Source organism: Tachypleus tridentatus, chromosome 4 (genome assembly GCF_004210375.1).
Source record: "Tachypleus tridentatus isolate NWPU-2018 chromosome 4, ASM421037v1, whole genome shotgun sequence".
Lineage (NCBI taxonomy): Eukaryota > Metazoa > Arthropoda > Merostomata > Xiphosura > Limulidae > Tachypleus > Tachypleus tridentatus.
The window spans coordinates 45,669,856-45,691,841 of NC_134828.1; the positions used below are offsets into that span (position 1 = coordinate 45,669,856).

General features: G+C 32.6%; 1 protein-coding gene across 1 annotated transcript; it reads left to right on the forward strand.

The window, feature by feature from the left end:
* The first annotated feature begins 1,853 nt into the window (after positions 1-1,853).
* LOC143249036 (uncharacterized) lies at positions 1,854-21,071 on the forward strand. The gene is made up of 11 exons (XM_076498226.1): positions 1,854-2,129; positions 2,501-2,645; positions 3,329-3,711; positions 8,447-8,633; positions 9,581-9,673; positions 11,459-11,558; positions 12,629-12,826; positions 13,324-13,461; positions 14,206-15,112; positions 20,534-20,596; positions 20,781-21,071. Exons 1-7 carry the CDS (start codon positions 1,894-1,896, stop codon positions 12,742-12,744), a joined length of 1,260 nt encoding a protein of 419 aa, XP_076354341.1. The 5' UTR covers positions 1,854-1,893; the 3' UTR covers positions 12,745-12,826; positions 13,324-13,461; positions 14,206-15,112; positions 20,534-20,596; positions 20,781-21,071.
* The last annotated feature ends 915 nt before the right edge of the window (positions 21,072-21,986 follow it).

The following is a 21,986-nucleotide window of genomic DNA, read 5'->3' on the forward strand; positions in this document are numbered from 1 at the left end:
TTTGCAGCTCATGCATGGATAAACGTAAGTAAAAAACAACTGCAAACCAAACTACAAACATTACAGAATACATTAATAACAAAAGCATATAGAGTACCCAAAACCACTTCCTCAGAGTTCATGCACAAATACTTTTATACATAAACAATACCACATGGAGTTCTGGATAGTACAATAAAATATTTCGATAAAAATTCGAAAAAAAAAAAAAGAGGTGTTATGCGAACTAGACAGGTATTGCATATATGATGAAGAGAGTCTTAAACACCTCTCCCGATAAACTTATACATTAGATCATTAAGCTAAAATTAAGTTGAAAAATAATAATAAATAAAAATAGAGAAAGAAAAAATAAAATAAAAAGAAAAATATATGAAGTAATTAAAAAAATAAAACTTAAGAAAAAAGCTAGTGCTAAAATAAAATAGGCCACCTATGTTCTAGACTTATAAAAATACAAAACTGAAAAAACAACATACGTGGACATTGCCCTGTAAAGGGCCTGAGTTATGATTATCACTCTGTCCCTCTGTATTTACTTTAAATATATTAATAAGTCCACTAAAACAATGTAAAGGAAGGAGGAAGAGGTCTTGTGTACCTGACCTTCCTGGGTATACAAATTTATATACCCAAACAACTAGAGAGAGATAGAGGGCTATCTACGCATTATTGCCAGTTAGCAAGGACTGTGTAAATGTAAAGAAATGAAGAATAAATTGCAAATGTATTACATTTGTACACTTCAGAATAAATTAATAAATGTTAGTTATTATATTTATACTCACATTAGTATCAGTATAAAAAATATAAAAGTACTTATATCAAACACAAATTACAAAGCCGCTGATAGCAAATCAACGCTATCTTCATATCGTATTTTTCCCTTTAAGCCTCTCGGTAAGATGCGTGAAAACACTTTAAACTTTAAACGTTAACGACTTTAACCCAACATTAAACAAATCAATAACAACATACATTTTAGCGTAAATATTCCATCCAAATATCTCGTGCGATATTGACGCCTGCTAGTCAAAATCGCTATGACTTACCATAACAACAAAAATACATACTATAACTCTTTATTTAAAATTAGGCATAAAAGCACACAGTGAGCTATATGTGTTCTGCCGACCACAAGGATTGAAAGACGGTGATTAACAATATGAGGCCATTGACATACTGGAGGGTTATGTACTAGAAATTGAAATAGCAGTGTATAACTTATAATGTTATAAAGCTTTGTTACTTTTAATCATACTCTGATTAAATCTGATATTGTTGTATTAACAAAAAGTATAGGACAGTTTCTAGGAACTACCAATCGTCATGGAGTAATAAAGCTTTTCCTACGTTTATAATACATCAACTAATTTCCAAATATCCCTCCCAAATTACCGTACTAGAATTATTTTTTTACACGTATGTAAAAGGCATTGCTTTCGATGCTTGCTTAATTTGAAATTATATTTTGTTGAAAATATTAAATACAACCTTTCAGAAAAAGCTCATACGAAATAAGATGTTAGTCACTATTTTCTTTAGAACATTTATTTAATGAATATTTTTACACGAGTTTTTTTTATTCAAGTTTTAAAACTTTCTTTGCTGTCTTCAACTAAATAAGTTTGGTATAGTAGCACATATGGTTGTTCTTGCCATTAAAATAGAAAATTGCAGCAATATCCACCCCTCATAACAACAATTGACTCGTCTCGTTGCTATGAAACCAGTTCGAACTGCGTAAAACGGTCAAAGAGATTCAAAAAAACGTTCTGATAAAATGGATTTGCTTGCTTATGATATTTACGTTAGTCGTATAATTTTGATTTACTCTCCGTGGGTGGAAAATTGCTACCACTCGAAAAAGTATTCCTACTTTTCGTATGTGGTATGTCAATAATGTTAACTACGATGTATTTAAGACTAATAAGATCAAATTTGTCGAAAGCCATCAAGCTTTTGCGATTTTCACTCTTCGTCATTATATCACTAATTATTGCTTCACTTGTCTTCCAAGTTCTGTTCTTAACATACATACAGAAAATAACCCACGAAAGAAATAACCATGGGTGGAAATTGAAAAGCTTTCTTATCTCAATCATGAACACCAAATATCCTGGTTATGGGTAAGTCATGAGATTCGATGACACCAGATTTTATCGTTTTATAAGTAAAAAATTTACTTGATTATTTCGTGTTAACAGAATTTGCGAAACATATCGGTCTAAAACAAAGATGATATTGTGTCTTTTATTGGACTGAATGCGTCATCAATAAGTTGTCTCTTTAAACATGTTGTGGAATGAATAATTAATGAAGCAAGTCTTTTGTGTTAATTTTCATAGTTACCGTATATTTACAGAAATGTAATTGCAGTTGTTGGTCGTACGGATTTTTGCAAAGATTTGTATCTATATTATCGATATGTATTTAAGACTAATGTTACATAAATTACAGTAGAACTACTTAACATTCTAAATTTACTTTCTATTATCAGTTATCCTGATTTTAGGAGATGTAACCAAGGTTGCTCAGTGGAAGGTTCATATTTACACAACCTAAGGAACCTTATAATCTACTTTGCGGTGTTTATTGCATTCGTAGGTCTTGGCTTATGCCATCTAATCCTTCGGGTATTAAAGGTGAGATTTTAACTCAAACACTAATGTATTATGTTTACTGAGAATCCCTTAGGCAATTAAACAAAACAATAGCAAAATCTTTCATTTGTACGAAATCAGACGATTATCTATTGCATTATTTATTGATGATTAAACACTAACTAAATGTCAATATTACTTGTCTGGGCTTTCTTATTTTTTATTGTCATTAAATGATTTATATTGCACCAACGTAATAAAACAAGAGGTGCTAGAATAAAAACACGAGAGGTTGATTCTTTGTCTGAATACGATATTCAACTTTGTAGGTAACTTTAATGGTGTAATTAATAACATTCTATAAAAAAGTCGAGAGATAATAATTAATCTTTGTTGACAAAAGCATGTTCGTGTGATATTTTAGTAGTTGTTTTATAATACTTTATATTATTTACTTTCTGTTATGCGTATTGGTGTATAAAAGACATTATTACGAGTAGTAAACAACTTTACAACTCCAAATCAATTTGTTTGTGCTTAAGTACAAAACTACAGGGTGGCCCGTAAGTCCCTACCTACACCCATGTAATTTTACATCTAATAAAATTATCAGTGGGCTCCCATTAAGATCATGGGCTTTGGGGCTGAGCCTTCTCTAACCTCTACCTAAATACGCATTTGATTACGTCAGAGTTGCAAAATTAATAACTACGTATCTTTACCAGTACGTAATATCTGTTGAAAAAGAGGAAGTCAAGAACTACTCACCACTTGGGAAAGATGTCATCATAATTAAGAAGACTGTGTCCACCAAATGTAATGACAAGGAAGTGACAGATAAAGAAAACATGGACAAGTTTAGAACTGCTGTTTCTTTGAAGGAACTAAATAAAGACAGCAATGACAAGGAAGTGACAGATAAAGAAAACATGGACAAGTTTAGAACTGCTGTTTCTTTGAAAGAGCCAAATAAAGACAGCAATAAGATGTCAACCAAGGTAAATGAAAAAAGAATGACAGACGAGGAAATTATGACAGTGTTGAGAAGTATTGTTTCTGAGGGAGATCCCAATGAGAAATATACAAAGATGAAACAAATTGGCCAAGGGTGAGTTTGAAAGTCTTGTGTTCAAAAGAATGGTATAGTGGCTTAATTTGTACTCAGTACTAAAATATTATAGATAAAAACTTCATTTTTGGAACGTAGAACTAATTAATTAGAATGTATTATTTTACATTAATTATATCACTTCATCAGTCAGTTTTCTGTTTTTATAAGAAAATATGTTCCTTTTTGTTTAATTTTTGTTATACGTTCAGTAGCATTTAAAATCTTTCCCTTATAGCTCCGCAGTTGTGACCATATCTTTGGGGTGAGTTATCAGCTTTGCATACTAATCCTTGATTTGGCCACTTGTGTTTTTTATTGAATAGGTTTAGGATTCTCTCGACATTCCTCTGTTCTCAGGATACGTTTTCATTATTATATGGATGACTGGTTACTGATAGCTCATTTTCAACAGGAGTTTGCCTTTGATATTCTTAACGTTCTCCAGATGATAAGTCGAGTGGGCTGATTAATCATACCAGAGACGTCTTCCTTCAACATTCCTAATATCTGCCCCATTTGGGTGTTTTTCAATGCCCATCTTAGTAAGGCCTAATGTTCTACTCACCAACTTCATTCAATGGACGCTTCATTTCACTGCATTCTTACTGGTCTCTCCATCTATTTTGCAGTTGTGGCCTGCCCCGACTGCTCTAATCCCTTGTTATTGAGTTGATATTTGAGCTCTTCACAATTAGTAATCTTGCACAGGAACCTTTGCAGTCATCTATTGCTCTTCATTCTACGATAAACAACGAACTGTTTTTGTAAATGGACAAAATCTACACATAGGCAAGTATATTCCAGTTTATCGTCTTCATTCGAATTTACTTGTTACATTCATGAATAGAAGGAAATGGTCGATCAACAGGGAGGCTTCGAGGTGTTGGTTTGTAGCTGAGAAGTCTTATCATATCAACACTTTGGAGCTTCTGGATTTAGGATAATTTACTCCATCTGATCAGACATCGTTTGTCATAAGTCAATCAACAGTTTTGCAGTGGTTGCGTATCCGAATCATCAAAGTGTCACCCTTTCTCAATATGTTTTATTTTGTTGGACTTTAGTTTCTTGGCCAACACGCAAGATATCCATATCACTGTGAGTCACGTTCTCGGAGTTTCAATCTAGCCGCAGATCATCTTTCTTGTCCAGACAAAACTATCCAATGAAGTGGTCTCTTGGTCCTCTTGTTTTCTGGTGGCTTCAACTGCAGTGAGATACTCCTTATACTGATGTCCTTACCACATCCCTCAACCACCAACTACTTCTATTTTCACCTCCAGTCTCTTATCCTCTCGCCATGACTATTTGTGCTTCAGTTATGACTGGACCAACAAATACCTATATATTTATCATCACATGCAAGTTTTTCATTGGATAATTTTTCATCCATACCACTCAATCTCAGGCTCATTGCCCATCATTTCAGCCGTGATTTCCTTGACTTATCCAGCTTCCTCTTTCTCCGTCTATCTTCCTTCATTTGTAACTCAATCATCAGTGCCTCATCTTGCTCTTCTTGTCCTTCATCTTCATCCTTCGTTTTTACCTGGTCCTTTGTGAGAATTTTTAAGCATGTTAGAATATGCAGTTTTATTTCTGGAATGTTACATTTGCCCCTCCTCCATGGAATGTTAGTTAACTAAATGGAATGTTTTGTGACATTGGTCTCCGGGCCAGGAGTTTTCAGCCGATTGGACCATTGTTCATTGTATTTCTAAGATTATTACTTGGATTTTTTATTTGGAATACTCTATGGCCTTTGGTTTTCTGTTATCGGTTGGGTTTGTCCCACATTTTTCATTTTCTTTCAGTATCATAGGGTATTTACCTCTCACTCCATATTGATAAGTTTATTTCAGATTTGTCGTCCTCTGTGGTTTTCTTAACTGATATTTTAATGTGGTTCTCCAATGCCTCAATCAGCCCCATTCAAACCACTTTCTACGTGTTCTTTGTTCCAACTTTTCTTAATATTTCTTTCATTATACCCTTAATCTTGACGTTGGTAGTCTGATTTATTTGCCAATGATATTTCATTTATTCTTTGTCATCTTACATATCTTCTTTTTTAGTTGAATTGCTCATTATTTTCCAAAACCTAAAAGACTAGGGAGAGTATATTCTACTTTTCTCTGATTCACCTTCCTTCCGTTTTTTACTCTTATCCTATGTGTAAATCAGAAAGACTTTTTTTCCTGTGCGTGCTCTTCAATGTTACATTGCCACATGGTTTCCATCTGTGATTTTCCTTCCTGCCTCTCTATCCCTTTGCAACCATACTCTGTTTGTGATATTTCTTTTTCTACATTTTACCGTCTATCTGCCTTCTTTTGCAACTGATATAGGGTTTTGGATATAGTTTGCTTGCTTATTCGTTTCTTTCGTTGTCCTCTCATAGTTTGTTCCAGATCTCTTTTTATCAAATTTGACACCTTACTTTTTCTCTGTCGTCTCATCTTTGTTATTCCCAAGAGGAACTTCTTCAGTCGGGCATTTAGACGATTACTAATACATTAATCTCCCACTATTTGCATGATATCAAATTTCTTCCTCTTTGGACTATCGTATTCCACATGCAGTCATTCTTCAAATTTCCATGTGACTTTGACTTGTTATTTTTTAATTCTTATTTAATTTTTTCAGGAACCTTATTTCCTTTTTCATGCTAATTCTTATTGTTTAGGTCTCATTTTATAGTGAATTGTACCCGACGAGAGTTTCTTTAACGTTTGAAATTCACACTGTTCAGCCATATTGACTTGCTTATTATGTTCCATGGCGATGCAGTGCATACTGCTGGATTGGTTTGGTTGTTTTGAATTTCGCGCAAAGCTATACGGGGCTATCTGCGCGAGCCGTTCCTAATTTAGCAGTGTAAGACTAGATAGAGGGAAGGCAGTTAGTCATCACCACCCACCGCCAACTCTTGGGCTACTCTTTTACCAATGAATAGTGGGATTAATTGTCACATTATAATGCCCCCACAGCTGACAGAGTGAACATTTTTGGTGTGACGAGGATTCGAACTTGCGACCCTCGGATTACGAGTCGAGTGCCTCAACCACCTGGCCATGCTGGGCCACCATACTGTTGGAAAGATCACTTGAAGGTTTTCCTCACGATGGAATTTCTTTACAAATACGCTCGTCTCTGACCATACCACTTATGGCCTACATGGCTAAAGAACAATAGGATAGCTGTCGATCCCTACCATGTCTTGTATTGAGTAAGTCATCATGGTCTGCTTTTAAAATTTGGGTTTTTGTGGTCATCCATTGCACTGTTTTAGGTATTATTATTCCTTTAGACTCTCCACTGTGTTTTATGCGCCTCCCTTTTCTTCTAGTGGAGATTGGTAGTCCTTACTACCTTCCATTTCCAAGCTGGTGGGGTGGTGGATTCTAGGGGCATACTTTTTAATGATTTAATGCCTTAAAATTCTACATAGAAATATCATTCACTGCAGAGTAGGGTGGTGGTGTTCTGCTGGTGTAGAAGGCATAATAATCTCTACATTAAAGCATACAAAAACCAAGGAAGTAAGACGTCAAATTTCAGTTGAACCCATAAATTTGGATCTCTCATCCTACCCAGACCTCGATGTCAGTTGCCAATGGTTGAGTTTTGAATTTAGAGTAAAACCAACCAACATAAGTCCTCATACGTGTATTACAGATGCCGATCTTTCACGCTCAATAAATACTCCATCTGTGTCGTGGGTCATAGTAGAGGTGCTGAGGAATGTTACAGTTCCTTATGTTCTGCTGTCATTGATGTATCTTATTCCGAGGATGTTGCTGCACCTGGGTTGGTTCTGGTCAGTTTGACTCTTGAGAGAGAGTTAATTTCTCTGTGGTAGACATTTTATGAAGACTGGATATTGGGTTCCCAGATTGATATATCATTTTGCATTCTTAAAATGTGCTCTGTTCTGAAGTCGGGGTGGTTTGAGATCCTCTATGTCACTTAAACTTGAAGAAAGTATGATCATTATCCTCCCACAGTATGTATGTCGGCTCCCAGAAGTATAGGTTTCGGATATAATTCGCTTGCTTGGTGCTGTTTGTCACACTCTAGCCACTCTACACCCACTTGGATTATCTCCTTTGATTTACTACTCGTATCTATCACACCTTTCTTGGATGGTTGGAGAGTATACCTGGTTCAGACGTGGTACTGTCTCTCACATCAACATTTTGAATCTGACTCTTGTCTCCAGAAATGATCTTTGGATGATTTTGACGGATCCTTTTTTTCTCTCACACTGGATACTCTTGATAAACTGGCCACATGCATAGCAGAATGCGTCTGGAGAGTGCTTGCAGCTTCTTGATGCTAGCTTAGATAAAATCAGATAGGTCTATGTGTTCGCTTAGGCAGCTAGAACTAAACTGAAGTGGTTAGTGGTGAGCAACTGTATGTATATTTCCATGGAAAGTTCTAGAAAATTCCAAAAGGTTTTTTGTAAATTCTTGGAAGACATACCACATTCTAGAAAGTTCGAGAAAATTCTTTATTAGCTTCTTAGCACTGAATCTACATGGAATGTTCTGGAAAATGGGTAAATTTGAATATTTCATTACCCAGGTCACAAAAGTAAAGTTTGAAGAGAAAAATAGGTCTTTTTCATTTACATTAGGCATAAGCAATTGGGATATAAAACTTTCTACCCAGGAACAAGAAAAAGTAAAAATTTTGTAATGTAGTGTACTTTCTCTTATTGTTTTAGTGGATCAGGAACTGTCTATACTGCTGTAGCAACTGAGACTGGGTTGGAAGTTGCTGTTAAAAAGATCAATGTAACGAAGCAACTTAGAAAAGACTTTATCATCACCGAACTTTTAATAATGAAGAAATATAAACATCCAAACATAGTCAACTATTTGGATAGCTTTCTTGATGGTGATGAACTATGGGTAAGTGTTGTTAGTGTTACGTACAAATTAATTCTCTTTTGTTTTTAATCTTACCTGTTATAGAGTGTAGGCTAACGTACTGTTTTTTATTTAATTAATTGGTCAAATTCAAGCAACCCTACAAGTTTAAGAATATTTTTACATATCACTCTCAGAGGTCTGCTTTGTTTAAATTATAGTTATAAATAATACTTGATAGTTTTAGTGTGGGAGGTTGCAGCCACATTTGCTTCTGACACAATAACTTTCTATTTCCATTCTGAGCTTCTATCAGTGTGTTATCTCTTACCAGCATTCTTTAGTTTGTACTTTGATTTATTCATCTTCCTTGTATGTTTCACATACAAAGTTTTACACGTGGTTATTGAAATTATTTTATTCAGGAAAGGTTAACTTGTTAAATTAGCATATTATACAATACCCTCAAATGCAGCATTATTTACAAAACTGTAAACATTGTTTGGTGTGTAATACAATAAATATTAAATTTTCAGTTTCTCACACAAAATACAATCCAATTTAATATTTTATAAACATTGGGAATCAGATTACAGCTTTAGTTACCAATATATGAAAGAGCATATTTCATAAAATGTAAAACATCTTTTGAGGTAGAAAAATAAAAGTTAGAATTGAAGAAGTAACAAAAATGTAGAAAAGTGGTCTTTGTTAATTCACGCTTCCTTAACACTTGAAATTGAGTTTATATTTTTTTTTGAACCACAAATCTTTCTAGACAATAAAAATCTCACACTTAAAAAATGTTAAACAACTGATGTTACTTCAGTTCCTACTTCATGAACGATTGTTTGAAGAACTTTTCTGTTTTTATTAGATGTATGATTACTGACAGAATCTTAAAATAGGAAAAATATATTATTTTGTCTCATTGTTAGGTATAATTTTATTAACAAATGTAAGTGAAATTTTAAACTTTATTTATTTAGATAATAATGGAATATTTAGGAGTTGGCAGTATGGCTAGTGTTCTTTCCAAAACCCGTCTTCATGAAAATGAAACAGCAGCAGTATGTAAAGAAGTAAGTTATATTGATTGTTGTTAGTAACTATTAAGAGGTTTTATAGATCTGATGATTGTAATTTATTTTAACGTTTGTTCAACAGTCATCGTACTTCCTTGCCAAAACTCTGGATACTTGAGAGATGACAAATTTTAAATAACATTTCAGAGAGTAATTATGAAGCTCCATCTAGTGTAAACTCTCTATAGTTCTTTCTAGAGTTACAGAAAGTTTCATTTCCAGTGTATTATATAGAGCACATCTTCAACAAGTGTACAAAATTATTATTAATTTACTATTGGGAAATTTCAACTGCACTAAATATCACAAGAAACTTATATCTGTGGTATTAAATGCATAGCACCTTTTTAATCTTCTATCACACCAGCTGTTAATTTCAAAATAGAGTAACATTAAGAAAGAAGTGATAGTTAAAAAAAAATAGATACTGTGTAAACTTACAAAGTGGTTCGGTATGAAAATGGGTTACAAATTTACAATTATAGAATTGATTTTGTCCAAAATCACAAAACTAATTAAAGTTATCAAGAGTACACATTTAAAAACTACTGCAGGCAACAGTCTAGTCTTTCAAGATTACATGGAAACATGAAAAATCTACTATGTATGTCGTGCAAGCAATATTATGCTAAACATTGTTTATCTATAATAATAAAATGGTGTGTATCTTTGTGTATGTGTGGGCACCATAGCTCCAAAAGGAAAGAACCTTGAAATGTGAAATTTTGCACCCTTACTAAGTGGATCTTGATGGTGTGCATCTCTGTGTTAGTACTTATACACCTGTGTATGCATCTTCTTAATGTGGAAAGGAAAGGTAGCAAAAAACCATGTAGAAAAGAAGTGGTACCTTGTATAACAACTTCACGTGTATAAAATGGTCAATATATTTTGGTAAAGATGTTTTCCAATAATGAGTTTTATGTCATGTTGCTGAGCAAGAAAACTATATAGGTTGTAGTTTTATAGTGAAATAGGCTCAGAATATCTACAATCACATACTCATGTAGCAGAGGTGGTCTGAGACCCTTTGTGTGTGTGGGGGGGGGGGGAGGGCATGCCATCTCATTATGAGATGGGGCTCATACCATCCCACCAGTAATCAGAGTCATATGTAACCTATAAATTTCATACAAGGAAGCCCATGTGCCTTGGCACAATAGCCAGTTCACCTCCGTCACACGGAACATATCAACCTTAAAACATGACAGTTGCTGGGTACATTCGTTTGTTAAACATCTAATATATAGAGAAGCCAATGTGTTTTGGTAATCGTACTTACTTTTGTCATGTTGCTTAGCAACAAAAGTATCGCTTAATATTGTACTGTAAATATAAAATAAAATATATAAATAACAAAAATGGAAAATATTAAAAACTTCATTTTTCATTAAAAACATTGGTGACATAACAGCAAATACCTTAATTCAGAAATGATTTAATTTTAAAATTACCGAGGGTAGTCACTCAAGGTTTGGGTGTCAACCTACAGAGCCAACACTTCACTCATGGCCAGCTTGATGTTGGATGTTAGTGTTAGTAAGAATCTTTACCTGTTGGCAACAGATGTTAAAACAACTAATATATCAACCTAATAACATGATGAAAGTACTTCTGGAAGTTATTAATGTGCAGAAACTTTGATATTTTTGTGTTGTTGTCTCCAGCTATCACAGTATATACATACATATATAAAATATTGAATACAATAAGCATACTGAATTAAAATTACACTTCTCTCTTAAAATATTTAACTTTGAAATAAATTCATATTTCATTTAGATACTCCAGGCAATACAGTTCCTTCATCAACACAATATAGTCCACAGAGATATCAAAAGCCACAACATTTTACTGGGAAAGGACTGGACCATAAAACTAGGTAAGTGTTTAAACATATAATGCCTTAGTGAACACAAGCATTTTTAAGTATTTTAGCTTGTTTGTAACAGTTTCACGTTAACATAGATTACTTGACAATGTATATATATTATAATGCTGAAACATCACGTGATATCAGTGGGTTGCTTGATTATATAAAAGTAACTTATTAATCAACATAAATTGCATACCTGTAAGTACAAATGTTTCCAATTCTCACGTTCAGTACAAAATATGTACATTTTATAACTTGATACATCTTCTGAATGATTTCTAAGAGAATATATCCATGTTTTTATTTTATTATTTTAAATAGTTGCTGTTATATTTCATAGTTTGAATTTACACTCTGGTTCTTTATTTTTTTCGTTTCTGCTTCAATATCAAATTTGAAAAATATTATTAAGAAATAACTCCCAACTAAAACTTGACTTTTCTAGCTGTATAAAGCACTGAATACTTTTAAATCTTAATTCGATTTTTTCTGTAAACTTACAACATATAATGAAATAAATCCAACTGTGTAACACAGCTACTTATTGTGCTGTTAATCAATAGGATTGTAACTTGACATAAAAGGAAGATTTTATGTGTACTTACTAGCAACAATACAATCTATGTCAAATGAACTACTAGCCCACATTGTTGCAAGAAATTATCATAAATTATTTTCTGATTTGATACCTAAACGTTTATAAATATATGATCCATATGAATAAAGAAAAGGAAATCTGTGGCAAATCGATTGCAAAAAATGGAAATCATTTCATTTTCAGACTGTATTTTTAAGTGTTGGATTTAGGTATTTGGTAATTATAAAATTAACTAAATTGTATATTTAGTTGGATTTGACATTATTTAAGGGGATTTATATCTACTTTTCGCATGCTGACAAGTTTTATTTGTGCATTTGGATGATTAAATATTTCTATTTTACAGTCAAAATTTACAATAAGAGCAGAAGAAACCTAAATTAGAGTTAAGCTAGTTTTTTAAGGCTGACTACCAGTTATTTATGTTTTCTTTTTCTCTCAAATGGTAACTTAATGTTTGTTTCTTTCCATCACATAGCTGATTTTGGAACAAGTGCTCAGCTCTCCCCCAGAACAAAAGAAGCGAACATCATTGGTTGGAACTCGTCACTGGATGGCTCCAGAATTAGTAAAACAGATAGAGTATGGACCTGAGGTTGACATTTGGTCCCTTGGCATAACAGCCATTGAAATGGTCAATGGTCTACCTCCTTATCATCAAGAAAGTGGTGACATGGTAAATATTGGTACATTTACAACCAGTACCCAAATTCTTAAAAGCTACATATTTGTACTTTAAAACCCAATTGTATGCTTTGTCAAGAATGTCTTTCACCAACTACGGAGAATAGCTATAAGAAAAACAAAACAAAAATAACACTGTTCATATTATTCAAACATGAAGATGTATTGAAGATAGTGATGACAGCAACAATGAACATTTGACAAGACTGTATACAGTAACAAACAGTTAATTATTGAATGTTGTGGAATGTACATGTTATATTATTATCTTTCAACTTCTTAAACTATATTTTCTGCAGTAGTATGACTACCATTTTGTTACCCCTAAAATAAACACTAAAACACTAGATAATTCACCCACAGTATTTAACTACTATAAAGGTATACCTTTAGTGATATTTAGACATTATTAGGAAGGATTATCCAAAAATTTGTACATACTGTTAAGTTAGGTTATTGATTTAGTCATCAAGTCACACTCTTTTCCAGGTATTTGATTTAATATCAAAAAATGGAAGACCGAACATTGAAAATAAAGACAACCTGTCTCCAGTGTTTCAAGACTTCCTGGACAGGTGTCTAGAAGTGGACATCAATAAACGATACACTGCATCTGAACTCTTAGAGGTGTGGTATAAATTACTGTTATTTTACGAGGCTATGTTTGTTTGAGTTGAACCTATTATCCTCATAACACACACCAAAAAAGCAGTTTCATTAAATGTAGGAATTCATTGTTATTACTGGCTGTTCATCTTATGTTGTGAAAACTTCAGCTTACTATGGCACCATCTCATAGAGATAAATTTGATGGAGAGATCAACTAGTATCACATAAAGCTCTTATGCAAACTATCTGCTCTACTGACAATTCTTGGACATTTTGGTCTGTGGAATGACAAGATAACATTGTATATGTGTTATTACTGTTTTTATCAAGATTTATTTGTGGTTTGCTATTTAATTTATTCCTTCTAGTATATACTGGTACAAAATGCTAGCTTCTTTGTACACAGTTAATACATTGCATACAGTACCATGACATTTATTTCAGGCCCTGAATTTTATCACTATATTCATTCAAACAGAACCCTTATGACATGTTCAAGGTACAAGTGTAGGGAATTCTAAAAATAATAAGTAACACTATCCTGGCTCATTTAATTGTTAAAAGTGATCAGTGAATCACCACCATCACTACAATCAGTAATAACATAGAAGAATTAGTCCCATAAAATAGAAAGAATGACAAAATATTCTTTTGTCCTAACACTTTCACACAGTACTGTATAAAAAGACTAATTAACCAAACTGTATGTGATGTAGAATAAGCACTTTTGTTAAACTAATGTTTTTCTTAATTTTTACACAGCATCCGTTCATGGAAGTTGCTGATCAGTGAAGACAGCACAGGCCGCAACAGTAATAACTATATATATATTAAGAGCTCAAAAACCAGATATCCCAATATACATGTTGAAATATGGTGGCTATGAAGACTGGCATCATTCTAGGACAAGAACAGTAGCAAGTTGAGTGGCATGATTTCCTATAATTCAGTTTCATAGATTTTGAAAATAATATTCATTTTCTCTACCGAATGTGTAGCTTTGTGCTTAATTCCAAACAAACAAACTAAATTATGGAAATTATTTTATTAATTAGTAAATCTTAAACCATATCAAATGTTTCATAGTTTAAAACACAATGAATTTGAAACATAGATAAACCTTTGCATGAAAAATCTTGGAATATGCTTTTATTGTTAAGGAACTTATCAAAGAGTGCCTTATTGTGGAAACCCAAGAGTATCCTTTAATATCCGAAGATTTGTGTGTTTTATGTAATATTTATAAGTTAACAATAAAAAATCAATTTAGAATACATAAAAATATATTTTTCATACATATATGCACATTATTTCAAGTTGCTCTCTACTATTTGTTTTCTATTCATTCCATATTTCTGATGATTCTTTTGGGAAATATATTAACAAAGCAGCTCTTACAGAAAACTTATAAATACTATAACATATTTATCTATAATTTTCTTGTTTTATCAACTTTTTGATGTGTAGGATTTGGTTAAATATATAAGTTATAAATTATTCCTTTCTTTAAGTTTCATGCCCTCCTGGAGAGTTCAGAAGTAAACAACAAGAAGAACGTGTTCCTGTCCCAAGGACCGTCACAGTGGTTATTTTGGATCCTGCAAATGTTCGGCTTGTCCAGAAAGACGATTTACAAACCCTGGACCCTCTTTACGGGATGTATGTAAATGTAAGTTTTATCAGATACTTACCATGAACACTATGAACAACTTTATCTCAGTTAGATTTAGAAACTATATTGCTGCCAGTGCTCAACTCTCAAATAGCTTTAGAACTTCTAGTCAGTATCATTAACAAGTAATGTTATTTATGTAGTTTAATATTATACACTTCTCTTACAGAGAGTAAAGATATGAACTTTATACCAAGTTCAGGCAATTTACCTGTTTCTATTATTTAGACAAATTATTTTGCTATAATTTTATTCTTTGGTATCCATAATTTTTTTTGAAACAGACGTTTGACTGGTTTTTGTTTAGATGTTCGTTATCAGTTACCTTTAAGGTTTTATCTTCTCTTATTTTTTTGTTGGTCTTATTGTCACTTCTGTTATTTTTATTATCACCGTTTGTTCTCCGACCTTCCTCTTTGTTGTATAACATACATTTATCTTATCTAGCGATCTGAATTATACGTTCTCACAATACAGAATGTAAAATACAGCAGAGTGTTGTTGTATTTGCAAGTTATGGCCATCTTATATCTGAATAAATACAAAAACGTTTCAAAATAAAAATATTCTTGTGTTATGGTTGACAACGACATAAAAGTGTCTTTTAAAGTTTTGTTAAAGTTTTAATTTACTGGAGTACAGTATATTGTATACTTTTAACGACCATGAACTCCAGAAAAATAAATAACAATCTGCTTAAAATTTCGTTTCTACCGTTCTTTTTTTCAGGAAATATCATTCATAAGAAGAATATTCAATAACATGTGAAACATACATTTATTTATTGAAACAAGCCTCATTTGACAATTATTAAAATAATTTTTAGCATACGAATTAAATGAATTCAAATGTTTGTGATAAAAATTACATTTATCTCTAGATGTCACCTCCTCCCCCAACTCCCCCTTAATCAAGGGATCGCGGATTCGAATCCCAGTCACATCAAACATTCTTGTTCTTTTAGCCATAATGGGGTTACAAAGTTACGGTCAATCCCACTATTCGTTGGTAAAAGAGTTGCCCAAGAGTTGGCGGTGGGTGGTGATGACTAGCTGCCTTCCCTCTAGTCGTACACTGCTAAATTAGGGATGGCTAGCGCAGATAGCCCGAGTATAGCCTTGCGCGAAATTTAAAACAAAGAAATCTGACTTTTAGCATTAGGCCTCTCAAAACATTTGACATCCTAAATAATGACCCTCTCTTAACGGCTTCACAGGGAAAATAGTAATATCCTTTTTCAGGGATATAATCGCCTGAAAACAGGTGCGGTAATTCCGAAGCTCAGAAGAGTGCCCAGAATGGTAATTGTTATGAAACATGTCTTCTCAGGCCGAATTAAAGCATATGCACACATTTTGTGTTATAGCATATGGTTCCCAGATGAATTGACAAGGAGGAAACACACGAGATCAGTTCCCCCATATTTTAAATTTACTGGTACTTCCCCGAAATTCTTGCTAGGTTTATTAACATAGTTATTATAGTGCCTATCACTCGTAATCACACTGAATTAGAATTTTAAAATTCTGATATTAAATTATATACTTTTCACTCATTCTTTCAGTAAACTGATGTGCAAATTACAACTTTTTGAATACAAAATTTGTATTAAAACAAAATAGGTTTGATCCATGTTGTTTTTATGTTAGTTTAATGAATTTATTTATTGTACGAAATAATTTGTTTTCATTGTGAAAAGTAGAAGTTTTGAAGAGGTGCAGAGTTCGCTCCACAGTGGATTTATACACTGAAAACCCCGTATGTACAGAGCACAGCTAGCTTGTTATCTAACTTTGTACATAACTATAGAGAAACAAACGGAGGGAACGCTTATTTTTTTATCAATATCCAAAGGAATTTCTATCTAGTTTTAGGTAGCCAGTGTTTCTTAACTTTATCATTGTAGTCTTATAATCGAAATGATAAGAAACCAGTTTTGGGTTGACAACATTTAAAGTCAGTTAACACTTAACATTAAATAACTATGTTCATGGAGTTATTGTTTTAATGAAAGTCTCCCGATGGGACAGCGGTAAGTCTATGGATTTACAACGCTCAAATTAGGAGTTCGATTGCCCTCGGTGGACACAGGAAATAGCCCGATGTGGTTTTGTTATAAAAAAACTATGTGTATTTGATCATTCGAAAAGCTTTTCATTCTCTACAGTTAATTAGAAAGTTAAGTTCTTGTTTTCTACTCTAAGTAAGTTGTCAAATCTATTAGACAAAAGTGAAAGAAGATTATCTCATACTTACAGTTTGTGGTCCTTACATATAGTTTTCAGATTTTCATGTATTACACGTGGACTGATATTAATAAGTACAATAAGTACAGTTCTATGTAATAATTTGTCTAAACATTTTCAAGATATCTCTTATTGTAGCTGTATTAATATCAGTCCACGTGTAATAAATGAAAATCTGATAACTTTGCATTGGGACCTCAAACTCTAAGTGTGAGGTAATCTTTCACTTTTGTCTAACAGATTTGATAGCTTACTTAGAGTAGAAAGCGAGAACTGAACTTTCTATTTGCGGTCTTAAACAGTGCTTGTACTGACTTAGCTAATTTCAATCCACTGTTTTCCACTGTAAAAGCTGACTACTGTCAATTATCCTGAATTGTGTCATTGAAAACTAACATCTCAGCTCTTGTTTTATATATATATAATTTGTTTTTCTCTGATATGTATTGATATATTTGCGATACTTACCAATGATCTGAATACTTTTCTCATCATGGTATTCAGTTGGTTTTGTTAAATAATTCATATTATTCATTTGTTCACCTACAAAGTAAACAATTATCTCTGCTGATCGAACTGTTGTTACTGCACCAAATACGAATTTTAAAACATTCCCATCTACGTTAATTAAACTGTGTTTTTATCGATTTCGTTCACAAAACGATACGTTATCTTATATATAATTTAATTCTAATGATAATTGAACTGTCTTATCTTGATATGATATTTTTTAACAACCGTCTAATACTAGCTGCGTTACGCTTAGTATTCTCAGAATATTTTATAAATTAAAAAATATTGTATATTAAAATTATCATCTTCAAATTATAATACATCGAACAAGATTTATTGATGTTTATTAATATAGATATAAAAGTGTTTCTTTATGTTGGTTTAACGTGTGTTTGCCCTTGTATTACAAGGAATTATTTGGTTTATCGTCTAATGATGTTGGATTCTCTGTTTGGAATTTAAAACTTACGTGTTGTATATTTATTTGAGTTTCAGTGTTCAATTTAAAAAGTGAGATTCTATTTTTTTGTGTTACATGAAAGTTGTTTTGAGTTTTGGGCTTGTTTCTCCGACATAAAATACGTGGAAGTTGCCATAGTGTATTTTATAAGTGACAGTATTGTATTTGCTTTATTTTTAGAAAAATTTAGGTATTTTGTTTATTGTATTTGTTGTTATTGACTAGGTGAGTATCGCGTTGTTGATTGAGGTTTCTCTACATCACCGTTATTTCAAATCTCATTCGTAATCGCTTTATAACCTCCAAACGTCGAATTATATATGAGTTTTGTAATAAAAAGGTTTAAGTTACCCATTTATTATCAAAATTTATTAGCTTCAAGTGGATTCCTCAGAAATATAAATGCATAAAATAGATTATTACAATGAATTATTACTTTAGAGATAACATGAAATCAGTTTCTCTTAATTTTCATGAGAGGAAGTGTTAATGTTGAAGAATGGTATGAATAAGTATTGGTAAACATGTCGACATATTATTATTATAAATGTTACCATCAATGTTACACATTCTAAAGATAAACCCCAGGACCCTTTGTTTGTCCATATACTGGTCCAACTACTCCAGTAATGGGTGATATTGCCCAACTCAAGGTGCTAAGTGGGTCGACATATTATTTGAAGATGTTGATATTGACAGCTGTATTATACTCTTGGATGATGCATCACATTCCATCAGTTGATGCTAAAGATGTCCTAAAAAGAGCTATTTCAGGGTAGTGATGAAGACGAACTCGTAATCTTATTGGCACTCGTATTGTAAACATACACTATCAATGACAGGCTGCCACTGATGTTCATAACAATAATACTTTACAGTTTATAGGGATTAGTAAGCCATACCAAAACAGTTTTGAAAAAGCAACCTGACAAATAATGTGACTCAATCTCATATAAAATAGCGGTAGAACAGAATTTATCAGAACTACTTTATGACACAGATTAACATTTCGTAAATGGTGTGATGCAACCGAAAATTGTTTGTTTTTAGGAAAGGTATGGAACAGACCTTTCCAATGTAAATATTTATATGCTCGAATCATTAAAAGATATTCAAATGAGAATATAAATTTTTTGAAACAAAGATATTTATTGTACTTGAGAGCATCGAAAAAATAATTTTGGTTCATCAGAACAATTTGGAAATAGACCTGCAACAAGCCATACGAACATAAATGTAAAAGATAAAAACCGCCTAAGTGTCCCAGGCTACAGTACGTAAAAAAAAAATATCTCAGTATAGGAACGAGATAAACCGGTGAGCAATTAAATAGATATGCATGTTTTTGTACACAGACATACCATTCAAGTCACTGATGTAGTAACTATGGATTTCTGTGTGATCAGAGACGAGATGGATTATGCAAAACCTGTATAGAGAAGTGGTGAGGCTCCAAAGTTATTTTGATATAATGAACTCAACTTCTGTATACTGAAGAAAAATCTTATGAACTGTAAAGACACAAATCATATCTACGAAGTGTTTTAATAACGTATTATGAATAAACAATATTTAAAATTTATAGCGAAAGGTGTTATATCCCAATATTATTTAACTTGATAAATTCACAAAAAATGAAGTATTAACTTTTATATTAACTTCAAATGAAACATTTACTCGGAATGCATTTCATGCAACTTCTGCATTATATGGATATTATTTGATATTTTGTTGTTTGTCAGACACAATCATATACTGATCATTTTACCAACGTAATATTCCCAAAAGAACCTGTACTTTCATAACTGATATAAACATAAACAGTGAAAACAGTTTTACGTTTATCTGTTAGAAATAAGAATTTTGCAAGGGAAACACCAACAGGCATCAAATGTACCTATAGATATAACGTAATATATAAAAAGATCGTGTGTAATTTAATAAATTTCCAAGTTTGTGTGATTAGTTTCATTAGTTAACTTAATTATGAAGAACATAAAGAAACAAAAGTCTACTGTTAAGAAACTCTTTTGACACGTTTTATTTTTCTCACTAAAGTAACATTTATGTTGTTATTTTACAGAGTGAGTCATAATTAATATTGTAACTAGTGCGTCGTGCTCATTGTGAAAAACCTTAAAATTCAAACGGTGACACAAAACGTGCTAAAAAATATTAACTCTCTTTTTTTTTTCCCAGTGTATGTTCCAGCTGAGAACCTCAACTGTACTCGAGGATACCGAAGAGATGCTGACGGGTGTTGTAAGTATATATGTCACTCAATTACTTTAAACTGTTCATATTAAACACAAATAGATGAAAGACTTTTATAAATATTGAATTTTAGTTCAGCAAATACGTTTTTTGATACTAAAGACATTGTTAGAACAATAAAAATTAACACTGGGTAAATAAATGCTTAGCTATGTACTTTTAACGCTTTTAGATCTACGTCCTCCTGGTCACTATGACAATGGATTCCAAACTTACTGCCTGCCGTGCCCATGAGGGACTTACATGACATCTTTTACTGCTGACGCCTGTGTAGCTTGTCTTGAAGACGAAATTACTGATGAAGATGGAGCTGATGTGTCCGTCACATTATTACTGAAAAGACCTAAAGATATTTAACTAAAACAGTATATGTCCCAAAACATAACTTAAATCTATGTTTATTTTGTGTACATTATGCCATTTTTGTAATTAAAGAAAGTAATTTGTCCAAATACAAAACAAATGTTTTAATATAAGATTATAATTATATTGGATTATTAAAACGTTAGCACCGTGTCAATGTCAAACACATTCAGAACCATTTACTTCACTGATAAAAAAGTTTAAGTTTCTCGATTTAATACATTGATATGCGTAGTTTTCCAATCCACCATCGACCCACGATGAGATGTAATCTCCATCAAGTTCATCTGTAAAATCTACGAGAAACTATCCTAGAGGTGGATCGTTAGTTCCAACTGATTATGAACGATACTACACCACACAATACAGACAGAACTAACTTTCCAATGTGTTGCGCAATTTCAGATGGTGTGAGAAGTAGCGAGTCAGCTGTAAAGATGTTAGTCACTCTGAGGAAAATATTCATGTTTGCGCTTCCAGTGGGGAGAAATAACTCCATCATTGATAAGGGTAACATCAGTAATAATCTTGGCTGGATCACGCATTAATGTACAATATTTTTTAACAAATGCTACATACATCAACTGGGTGGCATCCATGATAGTAACACTCTCTAAAGTTATAGACATTGTTTTGTTCCGTACAGAATAATCTACCCTTTAATTAAGAAGTTGTTTTTTTAAACCACTCACGGCATATCTATTATTAATCCATTTTGATTCCCCAATAAAATCAAGCCACCGTATACCGACTGACCTTATGTGTCATATCCACGGTTGAGGATCAGAGCGATTTGTAATGAAGGACTAGAGTTACACGTTTATATAACCGTACACGTGAAACAATGCTGGTGTACCTAAGAGGGAATTATCATACGTTGAAAAAACATCTTGTCCTTGAATTAGATAAAGTACTATCGGAATGTGTTGTCATCAGAACGATATATGTGAATAAAAAATTTAGTTATCGGTTGGTTATGTACATATGTTTTAAACCTGTATAAAAATTCAGTGAT

What these genes read in the sequence shown, in the direction of transcription:
- LOC143249036 (XM_076498226.1), top strand. Translation starts at nt 1,894, where the DNA reads ATGTCAATAATGTTAACTACGATGTATTTAAGACTAATAAGATCAAAT. An exon ending in ACCAAATATCCTGGTTATGG is followed by an intron (nt 2,130 to 2,500) that starts GTAAGTCATGAG and finishes TTCTATTATCAG; the next exon opens with TTATCCTGATTTTAGGAGAT. An exon ending in GGACTGGACCATAAAACTAG is followed by an intron (nt 11,559 to 12,628) that starts GTAAGTGTTTAA and finishes TCCATCACATAG; the next exon opens with CTGATTTTGGAACAAGTGCT.